At 42.3% G+C, this 21,354-nt stretch overlaps 1 protein-coding gene across 11 annotated transcripts in view; it reads right to left on the bottom strand.

Annotated features, from left to right (window-relative positions):
• supt3h (SPT3 homolog, SAGA and STAGA complex component) overlaps positions 1-21,354 on the bottom strand; it is a 662,265-nt gene that overhangs the window by 169,944 nt on the left and 470,967 nt on the right. For all 11 annotated transcript variants that reach the window (XM_068024500.1, XM_068024453.1, XM_068024471.1 and 8 more), the window contains one exon: positions 18,108-18,183. In XM_068024500.1, the coding sequence (XP_067880601.1) occupies positions 18,108-18,183 (76 nt within the window). The remainder of the gene's footprint in view (positions 1-18,107; positions 18,184-21,354) is intronic.

Genomic DNA, 21,354 nt, shown 5'->3' on the forward strand with positions numbered 1-21,354 from the left:
ATTACATTTCTAACATTTTCTAGTTCTGATGAAGGGTCACTGACCTGAAACGTTAACTCTGCTTCTCTCTCCACAGATGCTGCCAGACCTGCTGAGTATTTCCAGCATTTCTTGTTTTTATTCCCCAACAACCACATGTTTATTAAAATGCCCATCCCCAGGTTATTACAAATTGATACTAAAGAAACTTCAAACCCATTGAACAAAACATAACCATCCCAGACAAATGTCTAGGGAAAAAGGGAAATTAAATCAGCCATGCCGCTGCAGAGACAGATAAAAGGCAAGCTGCAACAATTTTAACATTCCTGAGTGAATGAGAGTGAGTGAAAAAATGAATGTGTTTTCCCTTTTTTCTTTTCAACTCCAGTAATGAAATGCTCCCATTGCCGTATTTCATTGTGCGTGGTACAGAGTTGCCATGAAAATACTACATGCCAAATGGGAAATATTAATTTATTCATGAGGAAAAACTTTTTCACGCAGCAAGCGGTTACGGTCTGAAATGCGCTGCCTGAGAACGTGGTGGAGGCAGGTTCAGTTGAAGCATTCAAAAGGGAATTAGACATTTATATGAAAAGGAAGAATGTGCAGGGCTACGGACAGAAGGCGGGGGAATGGAACTGAATGAACTGCTTTTTCAGAGAGTCAGTACATACATGATGGGCCAAATGGCCTCTTTCTGCACTGTAATGATTCTGTGATTCTGTAATTTCATCAGTTGGAACCTTGCCTTAACCTTTTGCTGGAAATTCTTGCAAATAACTTCTTTCAAAAAAAGCAAACTGGCAGCAAAAGTAGCCACTGCAATTTACATTTGGAACACCAAAATACCAGACTGGAGACAACACGACTGACTCAACCTAGCCAGAACAATGGGTGCTCTCTGATTAAATTACCTGAAATGGCCTTATCAGTATGGTCATCAAGAGCCATCGACACCCATTGACTTTGAAAGAGCCAATCCCATCAACTGTCACTGGACAGCTTGAGGAGTAAAGTCTTGAATACCAGAGAAGCTACCAGAAGTACCTCATTAAACAAGGAGGCTTGGGAATGTGACTACTTTTGCAGCTCTGGAGAGAATAAGATTTGCCACTCAGAAAGCAGAGGTCAGTAACTGAGAAACCATCCACAGAGCAGTTCTCTCTCTCTCTCTCTCTCTCTCCAGTAAAGATCCAGAGAAGCCTCGGCTGCAATTGATCAAGCCTCAAGCCTGCAGACCAACACAGCCAAAACCTAGGGGACAAGGATCAAACCCCCTTATCTGCCTTCCAGAGCCTGAGAAACAAGCCAGCAACCATGCACATGGCCCAGTGAGAACTTCAGGACTACAATATCAACTGAGGACTCTGACTGATATTCAGTATTTAAATTCCATTTATTCCAGACTCTACTCCAACCACCCAACTCTGTTTTCCCTCTGTAATCTATTTGTGCATTTGTGTGACTCTCGTGTGAATGTGTGCGTGAATGCGTAGCGTATTTTAGTAATTTTAACAGGTTTAGAGTGTTAAGAATAATAAAATTACATCTTCCTTGACTAAATTCAAGAAAACCTGTCTGATTGGTTTTTCTGCAATTACATTAGAGGAACAGGAGCAGGCGCTCACTGAGGTGGTCAGTTCAATCACTGTTTTAAAAAAAGGATAAACCCTGTTGTGGTCAAACCAGAGAAGGGACGAAAGGGAAGCTTGAGACCCCATCCTCACCTGGTCGTAACAATATTGTTGCACATTAAATGCCCAGTCCTCATCATTTTTAAGCCATGTTTCTGTTATTGCCACGACATCATATTCCCATACTGCTATTTTCTCTTGTAGCTCACCAACCTTATTCACCACACTTTGCATTTACGTGCATGTATTGTAATCCTGTCTTTGTATTCCTCGTAGTCCTTCTCATTCTGCTCCTAATATGGAACTACTCCCTTCTCTAGTACTGTCTCTCACATGATGCACCTTATTCCTCTTTTCTATTTCTATATGTTGGTGCCTATCCCTCTGCCAATTTAGTTTAAACCCTCCCTGACAACACATGAACCTCCCCGCCTGGACATTCGGCCCAGTCCTGTTGATGTCAAACCCACCCCTTTTGAATAGGTGCCTCCTGCCCCAGAACTGGTCGAAATGCCCCAAGAGCTGATGCCCTCCCTCCTGCACCATACTCCAAGCCATGCATTGATCCTCCCAATCTTCCAATTTCTACTGTCTCTCATGCGTGGCACTGTGAGTAATCCAGAGATGATTACCTTTAACTTCCTCCCTAGCTTCTGAAATTCTGACCATAGGACTCAATACCTGCCCTTGCTATGTCACTGGTACTAACATATACTATAACCTCTGACTCATTCCCTTCCCCCTGCAGAAGATTCTGTACCCTTTCTGTGATGTCCTTTACCCTGGCACCAGGGAGGCAACACACCATTCGGGACTCACGATAACGGTTATAGAAATGCCTGTCTGTCTCCCTGACGATGGAATCTTCTATAACAACTGCATTTCTACACTTTGCTGCTCCCTCCTCTACAGTCCCTTGCTCTTGGTGCCATGTTCTGGACTGCACTCCTAGATCGTCACTCCCAGTAGTCTGCAATGCTGAGTACCTATTAAATTGATGACCTCTTATCACTGACTCCCCAAACAGAGGAAATAGTCTTTCACTACTCAGTCCATCAAAACCCTTCAGAATTTTAAACTGTTTAATTACATTGCCACTTAGCCTTTGCTCCAGTGTAAGTAGTACTAATATTTCAAGTGCCTGCTTATAACAGTAGTTTCTCATCCCTGATATCATCCTAATAAAACTACAAGGCACAGCCTATTGCTTTAATGTTTTTTTCTATATTGAGGTGCCCGAAATCTCTCAGTGCTCTAACTGTGTCTTAGCTGATCATTGTACAAATTCATCATTACTCTTGCACTCTATGCCCCTATTTATAAAACCCAAAATATTGTTTGGCTTTTTTTATGGCTTTAACTGCCTGCAGGAATTATGCATTTAAAACCATAGGACTCTGCTTATCTACGTACTTCACACTTTTGATATATGCATCTGATAAAAATTGTGCAAACTCAATTTTAAGATTAATTCCACTTCCTTTGCTGGAAATTAAAATGGGTAGAATGACAATTTGCCTGACTCATAGCCACTAAATTCTTAAGTGAATTAGTTAAGGCTCTTTAAAAGGTTATGAATTGTCCTAATCGGTGTGAGATCTTGCATTCTGCAACTACAATATTCGCATATTTTCAGATTTGCTTACAAGAAGTTTGTTCATGCTTAAGGTAAATGCACCTCATGATGCCTGTCAATATTCATGTTTGAAAATAGGTACAATGCACAATCTTTTGTCAACTTAATAATTAACATTCAATTGAATAATTTTCATAACATTGAGATTAAGTGGATGCCCTTTTGCTCAGGATTGATTGACAACTATCTTCAACAGGAATTAACTACATAAAACACAAGAATTGTTCAACATTCCACAGTTTCAGGGCAGTGATCGACATGCATGCAAAAAGATTAAACTATGCAGAAGTTGCACAACTATTAATGAAAATATCCTTTAAAGAGATTGTCAGAAAGAGTTGGGGGAACGACTCACTTTTTAGTTATATGTATTATACATAACTGTGCTGAACAATATTCATCTATATCTTCTGTAAATCATTTAATAGTAAATAAATTCGATCAGCAGCTTTAGCGTTATTAAGTGTGTTTAATACTTGATATTTTTCATCTTCTGCATTGATAAAAGACAAAACATTGTTCCCCAAGCTTAGGGCTATAAAGCACAACCTGCAATCCCAGGTTGGGAGAGGGGGTAATTTAACCCCCATGAATGGGTAGGAGGTAAAAAAATAAATAAAATTTCAATCTCCACTGTAGTATAATGTACATAAGCTGTTCCTGGGTAGATTATGTGTAAAACCATAAGCATCAGCACAGGAAGTGATGTCATGAGTCTGTACCTCTTGCTGATCAGTATTCATGTAGATACCCTAGCAAGAAGACTCCTGCAAATAAACTCCTGTCACTTTGGCCCAGAGTTTACTTTCCGCATTCAATACTAATAGCACATTGACAAGATAGTACATGGTGGCAGTGTTAAAAATGACTTTTCCAGCATAAGAAAACAGAAGCAATCAAAGACTGTGAAGAAGCATGGAAAAATCGATGCCATCACCGGAAAGCTTCGAGCGAGTGGCGGGGCCCAACCAGGCCGAAGTGTGGCCGAGATGGATTTGAAGATTCAACAGGTACCATTTCATGTCAGGTTTAACAGCACGATCAGACAAAGAACAGGTCAGTGTTTTGCTTTACACCATGGGAGACAGTGCAGATGATATTCTGACTACTCTGGGGATCGACAAAAAAGAAACCCCATATGGCAAGATGATTAAAGAACTAGAAGGATACTTATAGATCAGGAAAATGTAATTGTGGAGAAAGTTAAGTTCAACAGGCATGCCCAAAAAGTCTGTGAAAGTATTGATTCGTTTATTAATGATCTGTATAAAGTAGCGGGGAGGATTGCGACTACAGGAATCTGTGACAGGAACTGATTTGAGACAAAATAGTAGTCAGGGTTATAGACAAAATGCTGTCAGACCAGTTTCAGCCGAAGGAAGGTGCGACTTTGAGAAAAGCCATTTTATTGAGCAGGCAGGCAGGAAGAATAATAAACTACTAGTTCAGGGGGAATCGGGGGAGTCCAACCTTGAAAGCTCTGGAATCAGTGGGGTCTGTTGACAGACAGAGAATAATGGTGCCAGAAAACCTGTGAGGCGGGAAAGGCATCTACAGGCAGTAACACTAAACTGCAATACGTATGGCCGGGAGCGGTACAGGCGGGAAAATTGCCCAGCCTGGGAAGCTGAATGCTTCTGGTACAAGAGAAAGAGGCACTATCAGCAGGTCTGTCGCAGCAGAAAACAAATGCTGCAGGCAGGTAAAAATATAAAGGAAATAAAGAAGGGTCAAACAATTTAATACGCCCTTCTTAGGATAAGTGCAAGGAAAAAAAACGAAGATTGCTGGGAAGCAGGAATTTTAGTGGCAGAAAATAAAACCATATTTAAATTAGATACAGAAGCAGCAGTTTCTATCCTGTCTGATCAAACACCTTGGCTAAGGAAAGAAAGGCTTAGGAAAGCTAACAAAAAATTATATGGAGCAGGAGAGATTCAGTAAAAGGTTGTAGGAGAAATACAGAAAACCTTAACACGCAGAAACAACATGATCCTGGAAACCCTATGTATTATTAGGAACCAAACCTGTTCGCTACTTAGTTAAAAAAAAAAGCGTGCTTAACTTTATAGCTGTTATGGAGGGTGGAAGAGATCAAGGGACAAGAGAGACAGTTCAGCGATTTTAGAGCAGAATTCCCCAAACGATTTGAGGGCTTGGGGAAATTAAAAATGGAGTACCTTATTGTTCTTAATGATAAGGCAGAACCGACATGTTTGTTCACACCGAGAAAGGTGCCACACCCGCTCCTAGAAAAGGTGAAGGAGGATGCCATGATAAATCAAGAAGTTATCTCCGCAGTGACAAAACACACTAGATGGTGCTCTGGGATGGTCCCATAAAGGAAACCAAATGGGTCTATTAGGATTTGTGTGGACCTTACCCAACTCAATAAAGCGATGGAGAGAGAAATTCACCTGATGGCGTCAGTCAACGACAGCCTTGCCAAATTGGGAAATAGCTCCATATTCACAAAGTTGGACACAAATAGCAGATTCTGGCAGTTGCTGTTAGATGAGGAGTTTAAATTGTTAACAACTCTTATCACGCCCTTTGGCAGATGCTGCTTCAACAGATTGCCATTCATTATTATGTCGGTACCAGAGACATTCCAACAGACGAGAATGCTCGGAGGGAATCATCTGCCACATGGATGATATTCTAATTCATGCAGCAAACCAAGAAGAGCATGATGGAAGGGTAAGAGCAGTATTACACAGTTTACAAGAGACAGGACTCACATTAAATGACAAGTGTGTATTCTCACAGTCGACAGTGAGGTTCCTTGGCCACATTATTGATCTATCTGGAATCATTATAGATCCACAGAAGATGAAGGCAGTAAAAGATTTCCCAGAGCCAAGGAATACAACAGATCTACAGCGATTCATGGATATGGTTAATCAGGTAGGGAAATTTCCACAAATCGAGCACATTCTAATGAGCCTCTTCGTCAACTGCTGAAGAACAGCAATGTCTGGTACTGGGGAGACAGCTAGAAAAATTCTTTTGAGAAGATCAATGAAATAGTGACTTCATCGGAGGTTTTGGCGCATTATGATCCGGAACTAGTGACCATTAGTGCAGCAGACACATCGTCAACAGAATTAGGTGCAGTCCTGTACCAGGTTAAAAAAAAATGGACAACGCAGGCCACTTGTTCTTTGTCACAGACAGAACTAAGATACGCAGTTATTGAAAAAAAGGAAACATTAGCAGCAACATGGGCAAGGTCAAGATCAAAATGGAGCACAAGCCACTTGTAACATTGCTTAATTCCAAGGTATAAGGGTACAGAGATTTCAACCACGACTTATGAGATATGACACAACAACTGAATATGTCCCAGGGAAGCATGAGGTGGCAGCTGACACATTATCGAGAGCTTCAAGTGATTTACCTGGACTGGGAGATGTCTCATTCTAGGAGGAAGTGGAAGCCTTGCTTTAGCTATAACCGAAGATTTGCTGGCAGCTGCTCAAAGGTTATGCCAAATCAGAAACCTACCAAAAGAATACGACGCCTGCAAAAAAGTAAGACAGTTTTGCCAAGAAGGTTGGCCAGAATATATGCTGACTAACCCAATCCTGAGAAAGTATTCTGAGCAACGAAGCCATTTTACTATTGTCGACAACTTACTACTCTACAACGATAGACTAGTTATTCCTAGGGCTTTAAGATTAGACGCCCAAGAGAAACTACACCAACTTCAATTAGGAATCATCAAGTGTCGAGCAACAGCTAGGAACACGGTATTGTGGCCGTGGGTTTCCAAGGAGATTGAAGACATGATCTCCAATTGCATTACATGTGCTACTCTAGAGAGCCACTGATATCATCTTCATTTCCATCCAGGCCATGAGAATGCCTGGGAATGGACTTGTTTGAATATAAAGGAAAAATTTTCGTCATTGTCGTTGATTATTACTCCAGATGGGTTGAAGTTAAACCAATACATGGCCAGAATTCTGAAGCTGTAATAAAGTCACTAAAAGAGATTTGCACCACACATGGTGTTTCAGACCTAGTGATCTCTGATAATGGTCAACAATTCGCGAATGAGGCCTTCCAGCAGTTTGCAGAAACATATGGGTTTGTCCATGTTACGAGTTTACCGAGGTACCCCCCCCCCCCCCACCCCGCAGGGAAATGGAGAAGCAGAGAGAGATGTTTGAACCATGAAAATGCTACTGAAAAAGAATGAGGATTTTCAGCTAGCACTGTTAAATTACCAATCAACACTACTCCAGAAGGGGCTGGCTTTATGTGAGTTGCTGATGGAGAGGAGGTTGAGGACACAGCTACCCAGAGTCCCTAGCACCCTTCAGCCATGAATTGGTGCATAGGACCGGGGAAAGGTGAGAGAGAGAGAAGAGGAAGAAAGGTCATCTAAAATAAAGAATCACAATGGACGTTATAGTGCAAAGAACCAAACAGACCTACGACCTGGAGATTTGGTTTGGATTAAAAACCAGGGTCGACATGGGGAAGTGATGGAGAAGTCTCCATATTCTTGGTCATACAGTCCAGACAGACCAAGAATGGATAAGGAGGAATTGAAAATCTTGGTGCTTTCATCTCCAAATGAAGAACTGAAGAAAGATCAAAAGAATCAGCTGCCAGTAAGAGCTGATGAACTGGTGACACAACCAACAACAGATCACCCAGATGATTGTGAAAGCAGAGAACCTGAGTCATCCAGTAGTTCCACTCACACACAGGAAAGTGAAGAACTACTGAAAGACTCAATACCCCAAACAAGTGAAAGAACGTGCTGTGGCAGAGTCGCGAGAACCCCACAGTGTTACAGACCTGATGAATGAAGTCAGAGACTTGGGGGAGATGTAGTATAATGTACATTAGCTGTTGCTGGGTAGATTATGAATCTAGGCCTTAAGTATCATCACAGGATGAGATGTCACGAGTTGGTACCTTGTGCTGCTCAGTGTTCATGTAGATACCCTAGTAAGGCCACCCCTGTAAATAAACTTCTATTACTTTGACCCAGAGTCTACTTTCCTCATTCAATATGAATAGCACATTGACAAGATCGTACATCCACCATCTACTTATGGTTCAAATGAAACTGGATCGGGGACAGGCAACCAATCCGCTCTGAGGAGTCAGGTTGGTCATTGAAATCTTTTAAGGAGGCTGAGTGCCTCCCTTTTAACCAATTGTTTTTATTTTTAACTAACATTAGCTGGGTTTTGTAGGGCTGGGCAATCCCGGCATGTGTAAGGAGGTGAGGATGGCTGGATCCATAAGCTAAGTGCCTTTACACCACTGTTGTGGGCCAGAAGGACAGGAGTGTTTCCTCCAGGCCTAACAAGCTTTCCTCTGTAAGCCAATGCCGCGCTGCCCACCCCCCCAACCTCACGATCTCCACCCACCCCACCTCAATCTCTGATTTCCCTTGCGATCTCCATTCCCCTACTCCAATCTCTGACTATCCCCAACCCCAGCGATTTCAGACAACTTCCCACCCCACCACTTACCTGGTATTCGCACCCTGGCTGCTTTCTAACCTGACAGGCAGTCAGTTTGCCAATCAGCATCAGTGGAGAGAAAAACAGAGTTAACGTTTCGGGTCGATGACCTTTCATCAGAACTGGAAAAGCTCGAAATGTATTAGGTTTTAAGTAAGTCAAATGGGGGAAGGTCAGAGACATTAAAGACGAAGTAGCTGGTGGGTAAGAGCCAAAGGGAACAGTTATTGTCACACACTCATGATTTGTGTGTACTCAAGTGAGTCAACAGGCCAATTCTGGAGCTACAGATCTTTGGGCAGAGAGGACACAAGTTGTCCTGAGGAAGGGAGGTTCTCAAGCCAGGGTTCTGCTCTCTCTCCTTCCACTTTCGTCGATTCTCTGTAGCGGAGTCTATGCAGTCAGTTTCCGACTTGTTGGATGAGGCACTGCCATATGGTACGGTTTGTGGCAAGTTCCTCCCATGCACCGATGCCAATTTATCCCCTTTTCAATGAGGCCTCCAGAGTATCCTTAAAACATTTTCTCTGTCCTCCTTGAGATCAGGTGCCATTCTTAAGTTGTGAGAAAAGGATCGGCTTCTGAAGCTGATTCTTTGGCATCTGGATGCAATGTCCAGACCAGCGGAGCTAATTTTGCATGATCGTGGTTGCGATGCTGGAGGAATTAGCTTCAGTGGGGATGCTAGAGTTTGTTCACCTGCTTTCCCACTTGACTTCGAGTATCCTATGGAGACAACACTGGTGGAAATTGTCCAGCACCTTTGTTAGGGGACCCAAGTTTCTCTGCCCTATAGAAGGGTGGTGACAACAACTGCACTGTAGACTAAAGCTTTTGTCCTCTTTTGGAGATCTCTGTTGTCAAAGACAATGTTTGGAATGCTGCGCTAGCACAGCTGATTCTGTGCTGGATCTCCACTTCGATGGTGACCTTTTGAGAAAGGCAGCTGTCGAGATATGAGAAGTGTTCAAAGACTTCTAAAGTCTCTCCATCAATATGAATAGCTGGATTGTAGATGCTTGTCTGAGGGAGGGCTGGTGGATGATTTTAGTCTTGCTGATGTTGAGTGAGAGACCAACCCTTTAGTATGCAGAGTTGAAGAGGTTAAGGGTACTCAATGTCATTTGCAGTGTGGGCCACAACAGCACAGTCGTCGGCATATTGCAATTCGTGGATATGCTAGAGCATCACCTTAGTCTTGGTTCTCAGCCTCTTGAGGTTGAAAAGCTTTCTGTCGTGTAGAAGTTCAATCATGACCCCTTGTGGATGTTGGTCAAGAATGGGTTCCATAACCCATAAGAGAGTAGGCGCAATCACACAGCCTTGCTTGATGCCCACCTGGATATGAAAGGGCTTGGTCTCCAATACATTGCAGAGGATAGTTACTATCAGACTATCATGCAGAAGTTGCAAAATAGTCACAAATTTTTCTGGACATCCAGGTCTCTGGAGAACTTTCCAAAGGACTCTGCGACTGATGGAGTCAAATGCCTTTGACAGATTAATAAAGGCCACATAGAGCTCTTTGCATTGTTCCAGACATTTTTCTTGAATTTGTCGAGCGACAAAAGTCATGTCTGTGTTTCCTCTGGATGGCCGGACACCACATTGGGTCTCTGGCAGGATGTCTTCATGTACAGGCAGGAGGTAGTTGAGGAGAATTCATGTGAGAATCGTCCTGACAGTGGACAGAAGGGATATGCCTCTATTTATCACCCTTCTTGAAAAGTGAGATAATGATGGCATTGCGGTAGTACGTCTTGTTCCCAGATTTTTGTAAAAAGGTCTGAAAGTTTGAGTCCAGTTTCGTGACCACCAGTTGAGTTTCATGACCACCAGTTTTATAGATCTCTGCAAGAATGTTGAACGGACCATAATCCTTGTTGTTCTTCATCTGTTAGATAGCCTTTAGTATCTCAGCAAGTGTTGGAGCATACCCAGATTTGATCTCTCAAGCTGTTGAGTGATTATTTTGATGGTTTTGTCTGATACTATAGACTCCCGATTGATAAGGTTCCGGTAGTGCTCTTCCAACGGTCCCGGATGGCTGCATCATCTTTGAGAAGAGTATTGCCGTCTGCAGCCAGGAGGGAGATGGTCCTTAGTAGTCTTGGTGGCCTGGAAGAAGCTGCACGTCATGCCGGTCTGCCCAGCGTTGAATTTCATTGGCTTTCTCTACCCACCACTTATTCTTGATGATGCGTATCATTCTTGAGCTTTGGATTTGAGTAATAAATATTCTTCTCGCTTCTGCTGCGATGTAGGTTGATTTTGACATCTAAAGAAGACTTGGCATTTCCAATTAAGAAGTTTGCATCTTTCTTTATCATTCTCGTCAAACCAGTCTTGGTGCCTGTGAGATTCAAACCTGATGATCTGAGCACATGTCTCTTGGATTTCAGATCTGATCTTGTCCCAAAGCCCTTCCACACTGGCATCATTGGAACCTGTGGGAGCAAGACAGGAAGAAAGCTGTGCCTGGAATGGTTCTCTGATAGTTATATCGGGAGATTGTGAATGTTAAATCTTCTCCTGGATTTCTTTGAGGACCTTCAGTGTCTGGGTGCCAGGTGTATGCTCATGGTGGAGTGTACAAGTCTGTGGTCTTTCCAGCAGTTGTTTGCATTCCGTATGGCTCGGCTGATGTGCCAAAGGCAGTAGTAATGGGGCAAGTAAAGTGACAAAACCAGTGTCCAGAGGAGATGTGAATGACAGAATAATGAATAGCCGAAGCAATTAGGCACTTTACAACCTTCTGGACTCAACATTGAGTTCAACAATTTCAGACCGTAATCTCTGCCGCCCACCAACCTTCCCCCCCCCTCCACCACAACCACCAACCCACCACCCCCCCCAAACTTTGTTTCCTTTTCTTTGCATATTTCAGTCTTAATTGTGTTTTTCTCTTGTTTTACTTTTGGACGGCAGCTATTCATTATTCACCCACTCACACTTCCTCTGGATACATCTTTTGTTTCTTTACTTGTTCCATTACCACTCCCTTTGGCTCTGCCCCAGAAAGTCTTTTGTCATTTAATCTCTCCCATCTTCCGCCCTATCAGACCTTCCCTTTTGTCCTTTTTCTACCCTGCCCCATTTGACCTACTTAAAACCAATTACATCTCTAATTTTCCCAGTTCTGATGAAAGGTCATTGACCTGAGTTAACTCTGTTTCTCTCTCCACAGATGTAGACAGACCTGCTGAGTATTTCTAGCATTTTCCGTTTTTATTTCAAATTTCCAGTATTGCAGTCTTCTGCTTTTGTTGCAGCCTGTCAATCAGGCTGGCTATCAGCTGGGAAACTGAAAAAAATTAGAAGATGTTCTGCAGTTAACTACTGCAGGATGTCCAGGAAATCCTTACTTCTAGGTTTCCTATCCGGAAATCCACCACCCACCTCCCCCACCCACCCCACTACTCTCTTCACGGTCCCAAGTAAATCTTGGTACCCACATTTTCAAGCAGCAATGCTCACTTGAAGAGAATCTGACAGCACTGTTGATAGAAATAAACAGTTCAGAAAAGATCTGAACTGAAACATGTTTGGTGCAGACCAATGATTTGTGCCTTCACCAATTCACAATTGGAATTTTTTTTCAAATAAAAAGAAACTACCACATCACAAGAGGTTTAGTTATTTTTTGTAAATCACACACTCTCGACGTATGTTCATTTTAATATCTACTGACTGTCTTATTTGCAAAATTTGGGTAATCTTACGTGAGGTCAACATGCTTGCCGTGCAGCAGTCTCTAATTAAATTCAACATTGGCAACTGTGTCTGTGCCACTTAACTTAAACTGATCATCTGTATGGTAGAAAGAGTAAATGTCAGGAACTGGTGATAGATGGAGAATAAACTGTTAGTTTGTTGTTCATGTAACTCATTTGCCCCCGTTCCATAAACCACTCGACTCTGGTGTATCCTATATAAACATTTTGCTGATCTTGATCAGCACCACACAATGATATTTTCTGCTGAGAATGAATCCCAGACTATGACTGTGTCAGAACAGCTGCACTTCAAAGGCAGGAAGGGATAAAGACATTTGGTGGAGTTTTAGTTCAAAACATAGTCACCAACATTTCAGATCCTAACAAAAAGCACTCAATGTTACAGCTCAGTAACTAACCTAGCAATGTAAATTACTTCTTAGCATTTACTAAAGAAATGATACATGTATAAAGGAGCAGCAGATCGTTTTGCACCAGAATGGCTGTGCTGTGGTTCAGTGTACTGTGTTATTTGAAATGCTGTATCTAATGAACCAAATTTCAGATATTCAAAAATAATTATCTTCTCAAGTCACTTTGAAAATGAGATTGAGAGATCTGTTAAAATCTTTGAATCTACAGAAAGAGAGGCTGTTTAAATAATGACGATATTCTGGTTTTGTCAGTGCTGAAATCATGTGCAACTTTGTCATGATTTAATTGCCTTCTACAGCATTTGTGACCTTTAACCTAGGCTCTTAATCATCTATTAACAACATCTCGAGGTAGTGAGCAAGCTTTCTAATTTACAACCTGTTATTGTACTAGTTCACAAACACTTCCAGTAACTAAGTTAGAAATGTCGATAAGCATTAATTATGTGAACACAGTATTTAGCCTTGGAATGTGGAGCAGCGGCCAAATTGGCCTGAAATGAATGGACATCACGGCAGGAAGTTTTAAAAGCTAGATGCACTGTTAGTTAAGAAAAGATTCCTTTTGTGCTGAAGTTATTTGTGATCAGTCATTGTGCATGAGTTGCCAATGGTCCAGAGCTTCTATAGTTTTACTGACTGCAAGCTGTTAACTCCTTCAGTCATGACAATGTATAGGACCTACAATTATCTTCTATGAAATTATATTCTTCATTTCAAATTACCATTAAAGCTATTTTCACAAAATTAAATGCTGGTAAGGAAGCCTCACCCACCGGGAGCACATGAAGGAAATTGAGGCATATATGTTCTATTATTAATGTTAATGGTCAGATAATGATACGGAGTGTGCCTCAAATTCTTAATATACAGTCCTGGCACATGGCAAAATTTCATTGTATCAGCCCTTATATTTGTAAAATCCTCTACTGACAAAACAAAGTTTTCCAGTATAGTATTACAAAGTTCTGCCTCGCTAAGTAACATGATGCGTTATTGCTGTTAACCTTATATACAAACTACATTCGTATCACATGTATTAAATACTTAAATTTCTTGATAGCCAAATTTTTGGCACTGAGCAAATTTGTCAAATTTAAAAAATATTTCAGATTGTATCTTTGATAACATGCTGAATCTACACATGACATATATCTACCTGTTACAACCAGGTGAGAAAGGTGTCTAGGGGTCTTTCTCAGCCTTGTAACAGGGTTTTAATTTTTAACACACTGTGTTTTGACCTCCTCCTTGTTCACCAGTTTCCAATTATAAGGCAAAGAAATGAGCATAAACAGGCGTTCTTAGGTTTAAAGAAGAAAAGTGAAATTTTATTAACCTTAAACTCTAATTTGGCTAACGCTTACAGATATACGCCGTGCTCCATGCTAGCATGCATACACGATACGCACATGCAAAGAGACAGAAAAGAGAAGAAAAATAAAGTAGAGAGGTTTGAGGCAATATCAGAAGAGTTTCTTGTTACTGTGCTTCGAGCTTACTGTAGTCCTTTTGTAGGCAGTTCTTGCTTGGAGGTAATTCTTGCTTTTCATTGGGGCCCAGTCTTCTTCTTAAACCTTGTTCATTGTAGGAGACTTTTCTCTCTTGGGGTTCATGTGTCTTCAATGGGTCTTTAGTTCCATGAGAAAGAGATGGGAGCAGACAGGAGAGAGATGTTCTCAGTCCAGGAGCAAACGGCTTTCTGAGTTCAAATTCTCTGTGGCAAGTTCAAATTCAAAAAGCTCCAACAACCAGTTAGTCATGTGACTAAACTGGTCTGACCACGTCTGTTTGTGTATTTGGCCATCTTCGCAGTTAACCTGGAATGCTAGCTTCTCCGCCTTCAACGTCAGGTAATCAAAAGTCCATTGTGGATTAAATTGGGCAGGGAGTGGCCCCTTTGTCCTTTCCAAGTGATGTCTATTACAATGCAAATGTCTTTCCAGTCAAGGGTCTTTTATTTTAATCAAGTTCTTTCTTTACTCCAGTAACAGTTTAAAAATCAATGTTCATGTGGCAAAATTAAGATGTCTCATTCTTGGCAGATGGGGGCCCTGCACGCCACCTCCACACCCAGGGGAATGAAATGCAATTTGAAAAAAACGGTGCATTTCATTAAAAGGATTGAGAGAAATATAAGATTAAAAAAAAGAAAAACCATGTATTTCACTCCTTCATATCCATTCGTTCATCAATCTTAAATCCTATTAGAATTGTCTTTTCTGGGTGCCAGTGCTGCTTTAATTTCCACTTTTTTGGCATCCCAGTAGCCATCTGGTTCTTTGGGGAAGCTTTTCTTCAGTTTGCCCACAGCCATGACTGCCTATGGGTTTTGCTCCTGTTGAGGTAATGTTTATTCCAGGAGAGTTAGTAGTGGGCGGGTCTATCCTGAACTCTCTTTCAGTGCTTTGGCTTCAGGGGATGGGTGGTTCCCTTTTCCTCTGACTGTGGGGGAAGATTCTTTGTTAATCTCCCCTTTGTTCTCTGAGATACTCCTACCTACAGGTATTGTGCAGACTTGTCAGCACTCTCCTGTGGCACTTAGACTAGGTGAAGCATCACCCTCAAGGTTTTTGTGCCCCCCCCCCCACCCTTACACGTCTCTCTTTGTCTCTGCAGGTTCCTGTAAATGCTGTTAGTAAATCTGGTGGGGTGCTTCTAGAGTCTGCATTTACATAGGAGGATGTAGGGTCTAACTTTTCACATTTTTCAGGGTTGGCTGACCAGACAGTAGGGGTTTTCATCCGGGATTCCTCCAGGATCTCCTGTAACCTGCCCTCCTGATCACATTTTCCCCTTCTCTTTCTAAACTTTTGCCAACCTTGTGCCTGCCTGTTCCCTTTTGTTCTCGGCGGGGGTCCCCTACAGTTTACCAGCCCCTCTGCTAGATGGTCCTCCTAACACTGGTACAGGACTTAGGGGTGCAGGTTTCTCTATAGGTTGGTGTATCCCCTCAACCTGGCACATGTGGCAACTCCTGCAGTACTCCACTACATTTTTGTGGAGTTTTGGCCAGTCAAACTGCTGTCTTATGCAGGCTTTGGTCTTTTGTATACCAGCATGTACAGCCACTGTGGTCTCCTGTGCCCTTCTTAATATTTCTCCCCGGTACCTCTGTGGCACCACTAACTGGTGAACTACTGTCCAGTCCTTGCCCTCAGGTCCATTTCCTCACCCTACCTCATTCTTTAAATGGTAGATGTCAGGGACTGTCTCTGCTTCACTTTCAGACTGGGTAGCCTGTGCTAACTCTCACGATATTGGGTCAGCTCGCTGAGCCTCAGCGAGGGAAAATCAACTTAACTCATTCCCTGGGTCTCCTAACTTTCAAAAGTAAGTCTCCGACAGGCAGACTTCATGGTCATTTGCCTGCAATGCCAATGCAGTTTCCTCTGGGGGAGCTGGTTTGATCATGGCCTGATCCACTACACATTCAGGGAAGCTGCAGGAAACCGTCGCCTGCCACGGCCCTGTCTCTCTGACCTCCTGTGGTCTTTCTTTTACTACTAGGGGGGCTACCACCTTCACCCCCACCAGAAAGGTATCTGGGGGTCTTTCTCAGCCTTCACCTGGTCTTATTATAACAGGGTTTTAATTCTTAAACACACTGTATTTTGAGCTCCTCCTTGGTGAATCCTTGTTCATCACTTTCCAATTTCCAAAGAAATGAGCATAACAGGCATTCTTAGGTTTAAAGAAGAAAAGTGAAATTTATTAAACTTAAACTCTAATTTGGTTAACGCCTACAGATAAACGCTGCGCCCAACACTAGCATGCATACACGATACACACATGCAAATAGAGACAGAAAAGAAAAGAAAAATAGAGAGGTTTGAGGCAATATCAGAAGAGTTTCTTGTTACTGTTCTTCAATCTCACTGTAGTCCTTTTGTAGGTAGTTCCTGCTTGTAGGTAATTCTTGCTTTTCATTGGGGCCCAGTCTTCTTCTTAAACCTTGTTCACTGTAGGAGACTTCTTTCTCTTGGAGTTCTGTGGCTTCAATGGGTCTTCAGTTCCATGAGAAAGAGATGGGAGCAGACAGGAGAGAGATGTTCTCAGTCCAGGAGCAAAGAGCTTTCTGAGTTCAAATTCTCTGTGACAAGTTTAAATTCAAAAAGCTCCAACAACCAGTTAGTCAAGTAACTAAACTGCTCTGACCATGTCTGCTTGTGTATTCAGCTATCTTAGCAGTTAACCTGGAATGCTAGCCTCTCCACCTTCAACGTCTGGTAATCAAAAGTGCATTGTGGATTAAATTGGACAGGGAGTGACCACTTTGTCCTTTCCAAGTCTGTTACTATGCAAATATCTTGGAGTCATAGAGCTATACAACATAGAAACAGGCCCTTCGGCCCATCATGGCTGTGCCGGCCATCAAGCACCTATCTATTCTAATCCCATTTTCCAGTCAAGAGTCTAGTGTTCTTTTTTTTTTTTTAGAACAAGTTCTTTCTTTACTCCAGTAACAGTTTAAAAATCAATGTTCATGTGGCGAAAATAAGGTGTCTCATTCTTGGCAGGTGGGGGCCTGCATGGCACTACCCAATTACATTATTTATACATGGCTGAGTATTCAAATTGTATACTTGGTTATAAGATCAGGCATAAGATAACACTGCTACTTTCCAGCTAAAAAAAAAGCACTGGATAAAATGAAGCAAGAAACGGAGGTAGGATAAAATAGAGCAAGAGACCAAAGTTGCAGAAAGTACTGCAACTGCCCACTCTACCCACTTACATTGTAGTGACCAGTCTCCCACCCAGTTGTAACTAACTGTAATCTTCCACTCCACTTTAAATCAACCTTAGAATTGTGCTCAATTTTTCAATACATTAACACCAACTTCCTTTATATAATGTAGGAGAATAAGCCAAGGAGCTTCACAGAAATGCAATCAGAAATAAATGGATGCCAAGTCAAAGGAGGGGTTATTAGGAGGGATGACCAAAAGTTTAACCACAAATAGATTTTAAGCGGAGGGAGGGAGATGGAGGGGGTGGTAGAACGGTGGAGGAGCTTAGCTATAGAACCTGTTCTTCTTCAATCTTCTCAATTGTATCAATTTCACATCTAATGTGTGAGCATACATGCATGTCATCTGATAGCGAATACAGAAGCAGTAGCATCATTTTACAACTTAAAAATGGGAGTAGTAGTGTAATCGGAATTTAATCAACTCCATTTATGTTTACAAAGGTTTGGCTGTACTCACCAAAGCTCAACTGGCGGCTCTCACAGAACTCTGCATACTGGGATGAATCCATCACTCGAGTTTGCCGCTCAGCTCTCTAGGACACAAAAGCAATTGGCTGCATTATTTTGAAGCTGGATGCAAAATTGTTGCTGCAACCTAAAAGGGTTAAAGGAACTTAACAAACTTGTTTCAAAACTATCACTGGAACAACTATTAACACAAGGCATGTTTCTGAAATGACTGCATACACAGGAGCTTTTGTGATTTTAAATTTGCGGCAATATTCACATTCTAACACTGTGGATGAACTGAATTAACACTATAATGTACATGAAAGATAAAATATAAAAAGTATTGTCCCTGAAATTCTTATTTTAAACTTGTGCTGCTTTGTATTATTTAATATAGTCATTTTACAGACTAAAAAAAATTAGATAAGCACATGCTTAGGAATGTGCTTGACACTTTGTCTGCACAAGGCGCAGTGGAAAGCACCGCAGCCTCACAGCTCCAGGGACCCGGGTTCGATTCCGGGTACTGCCTGTGCGGAGTTTGCAAGTTCTCCCTGTGTCTGCGTGGGTTTTCGCTGGGTGCTCCGGTTTCTTCCCACATCCAAAGACTTGCAGGTGATAGGTAAATTGGCCGTTGTAAATTGCCCCTAGTGTAGGGAGGTGATAGGGAATGTGGGATTACTGTAGGGTCAGTATAAATGGGTGGTTGTTGGTCGGCACAGACTCGGTGGGCCGAAGAGCCTGTTTCAGTGCTGTATCTCTAAATAAAAAATAAATAAAAATTAAAAAAACAAACTATTTCTGCAGAAGTGACAGAATTTTTGTCAAACCCTACATGCTTTACAGGAATACAAAAGGAAATTACTGTGGAGCTTGAAGTGCAAGTGCACAGATTCCTAAAGATAGCAGCACAGGTCGATAAGGTAATTAAGAAGGCATGCGGGATACTTTCCATTACTAGCCTAAGAGCTCATTGAACCTGAGAGCTGACAGGTTTTGCTGGAACCATTTAAACACTAGTTAGGCTACAACTAGAGTACTGCTTACAGTTTTTGGTCACCACATTACAAGAAGAATGTGATCGCATTAGAGAGTGTATAGAGGAGATTTACGAGGATGTTGCCAGGTATAGAAAATTTTAACAATGAGTAAAGATCGGATAGACGATTGTTTTCTTTGGAACAGAGGAGGCTGAAGGGATATTTAATTCAGGTGGATTAAATTACATGGGGCCTTGATAGAGTGGACAGGAAACCTATTTCTTTTAGCAGTGAGGTCAATAATTAGGGGGCACAGCTTTAAAGTAATTGGCAGAAGGAGCAGAGGGAAGTTGAACAGAATTATTTGTCACCCAATGGGTGGACCTCGAACTGAAAGGGTGGTAGAGGCAGAAAACCCTCACCACATTTAAAAAATACTTTTATATACACTTGAAGTGCTGTAATCTATAGGGCTATGGACCAACAGCTGGAAAGTGGCATTAGGCTGGATTGCTCTTTTTCAGCCACCACAGGCCTGATGGACCGAATAGCCACCTCCTGTACCAGAAGTCTCTATGTTTGGATGCTAGAAGCCTGAAATAAAAACACAAAATTCTGGAACTACTCAGCAGGTCAGACATTATCTGTGGAGACAAGGAGTTAATGTTTAGGTTGTTGACCTTTCAACAGAACTGGAAAAGTTAGAATGCTAAACAAGTATAGAGCCAGGGAAAGGAAGCAGGGAAGAAAGAATAAAAAGGAAAATCTGTTATGGGGTGGAAGGCTGACCTGATGGGCGATAGAGGTGTGGAAGGATTGAATATCTGCAGTGGAAAGGGTAGGGACCAAGAAACTATTAAGAGTGGTGGAGGGCATTGGAAGAGTCCTGGATGTAGGGAGGAAGAGATTGGACAAGTGGAGAAAAAAAAATCAAGATAGGAAGAAATCAGTTCTGTGGGGCAGGCTGAAACCACGAGTATACAAGATAGTCCTGTTTGTGGATCTTGGGAAGGAGGTATAAGCGGGCTGTCCAGAGTTGGGGGACTATGAGGTCGGAGGCCATGGAGGGAAGATCTCCAGAGGAGGAGAGGATAGTGACAGAAAATGATGGCTTGCTGTTCGGTGGTGGACCATAGTCCAGGGGCAGGTAGGAGGAGGTGTCAGAGTTGGCATTCAGCCTCTGCAAGTTAGAGGTCGGGTTGCTAAACAACAACAGCACCACCCTTGTCAGCAGGTTTAATGCCAATGTTAGGGTTGGACCTGAGAGAACAGAGTGCTTCAAGATCAGAGGCAGGTAGGTTAGTGTGAATGAGCAGAGTAAAAAAAAACTGAAATGGCCAACGCTCAAAATGAAAAGATCTAGAGAAAGTGAGAAATCCAAGGGAGGGTGCCAGGAGGAACGAGCTCTGAACACAGGAGAAAGGGTCCACTATGCAAGGGAAAGTCTCCTAGCCAAAGAAGTGGGCAGGGGGGTGAAGGTGACGGAAGAAGAACTTAGCATCATGCCGAGCTCATTGAGGTGGGGGGATTGGGGGATGAAGCCGAGGCCTTTGCTGAGGACTGATTGTTTGGGGTCAGAGAGGATAGGAATCCAATGCACTCAAGCAGCTTACTTTCTCCAAGACAGCATTAAATGTTACTCTGGTAAAAAGCATCATCTTCATTCTATGAGTAATACAGATTTCATCAACGTGAGTTTTCCATCAAGCACCATATTGCAGCAAGCAGGGACATAGCTAGATGTACACAACTGCATATATTGGTCTTGCAGGAGGCTGAGGTGCCAATTTGGAAGATTCCCATCCAAGGCAGGTCCGGACGAATGTGAATACATGACCTTGCATGGCGATGTTCCTGTGCATTTGTTTGGAGCTTTGGCCTAACGCATGTGCCTTGGAATTTAAGTCCTAACCAATGCACAGGGCTGTCACCACATATTCACCTTTAAGATGATTTTCAGATGGGGGAAATCATGCCTGCAGATCACTTTCTTGCAAGCTATATGAGCAATTACAAAATAAACATGAACTGGTTCGTGACCAAGAAACTTGCACATGCACGCAGCCTCTTCTCAGAGGTCAGACTTGATCTGGAATGAAAACTAACTGCATTAGGGACAATATTTATATTCCCTCAGGTGATATTCTTAGAAATGTTGATAGTTATAATTTATGAATATTTTATGTTTGTAGTGATTGGGCTGGGGTCTAGGGGAGGTGGTGGCGTGGTGGTAAAGTCACTGGACTAGCAATCCAGAGGCCCAGGCTCATGCTC

The sequence above is a fragment of the Heterodontus francisci genome, chromosome 3, assembly GCF_036365525.1.
Source record: "Heterodontus francisci isolate sHetFra1 chromosome 3, sHetFra1.hap1, whole genome shotgun sequence".
Taxonomy (NCBI): domain Eukaryota; kingdom Metazoa; phylum Chordata; class Chondrichthyes; order Heterodontiformes; family Heterodontidae; genus Heterodontus; species Heterodontus francisci.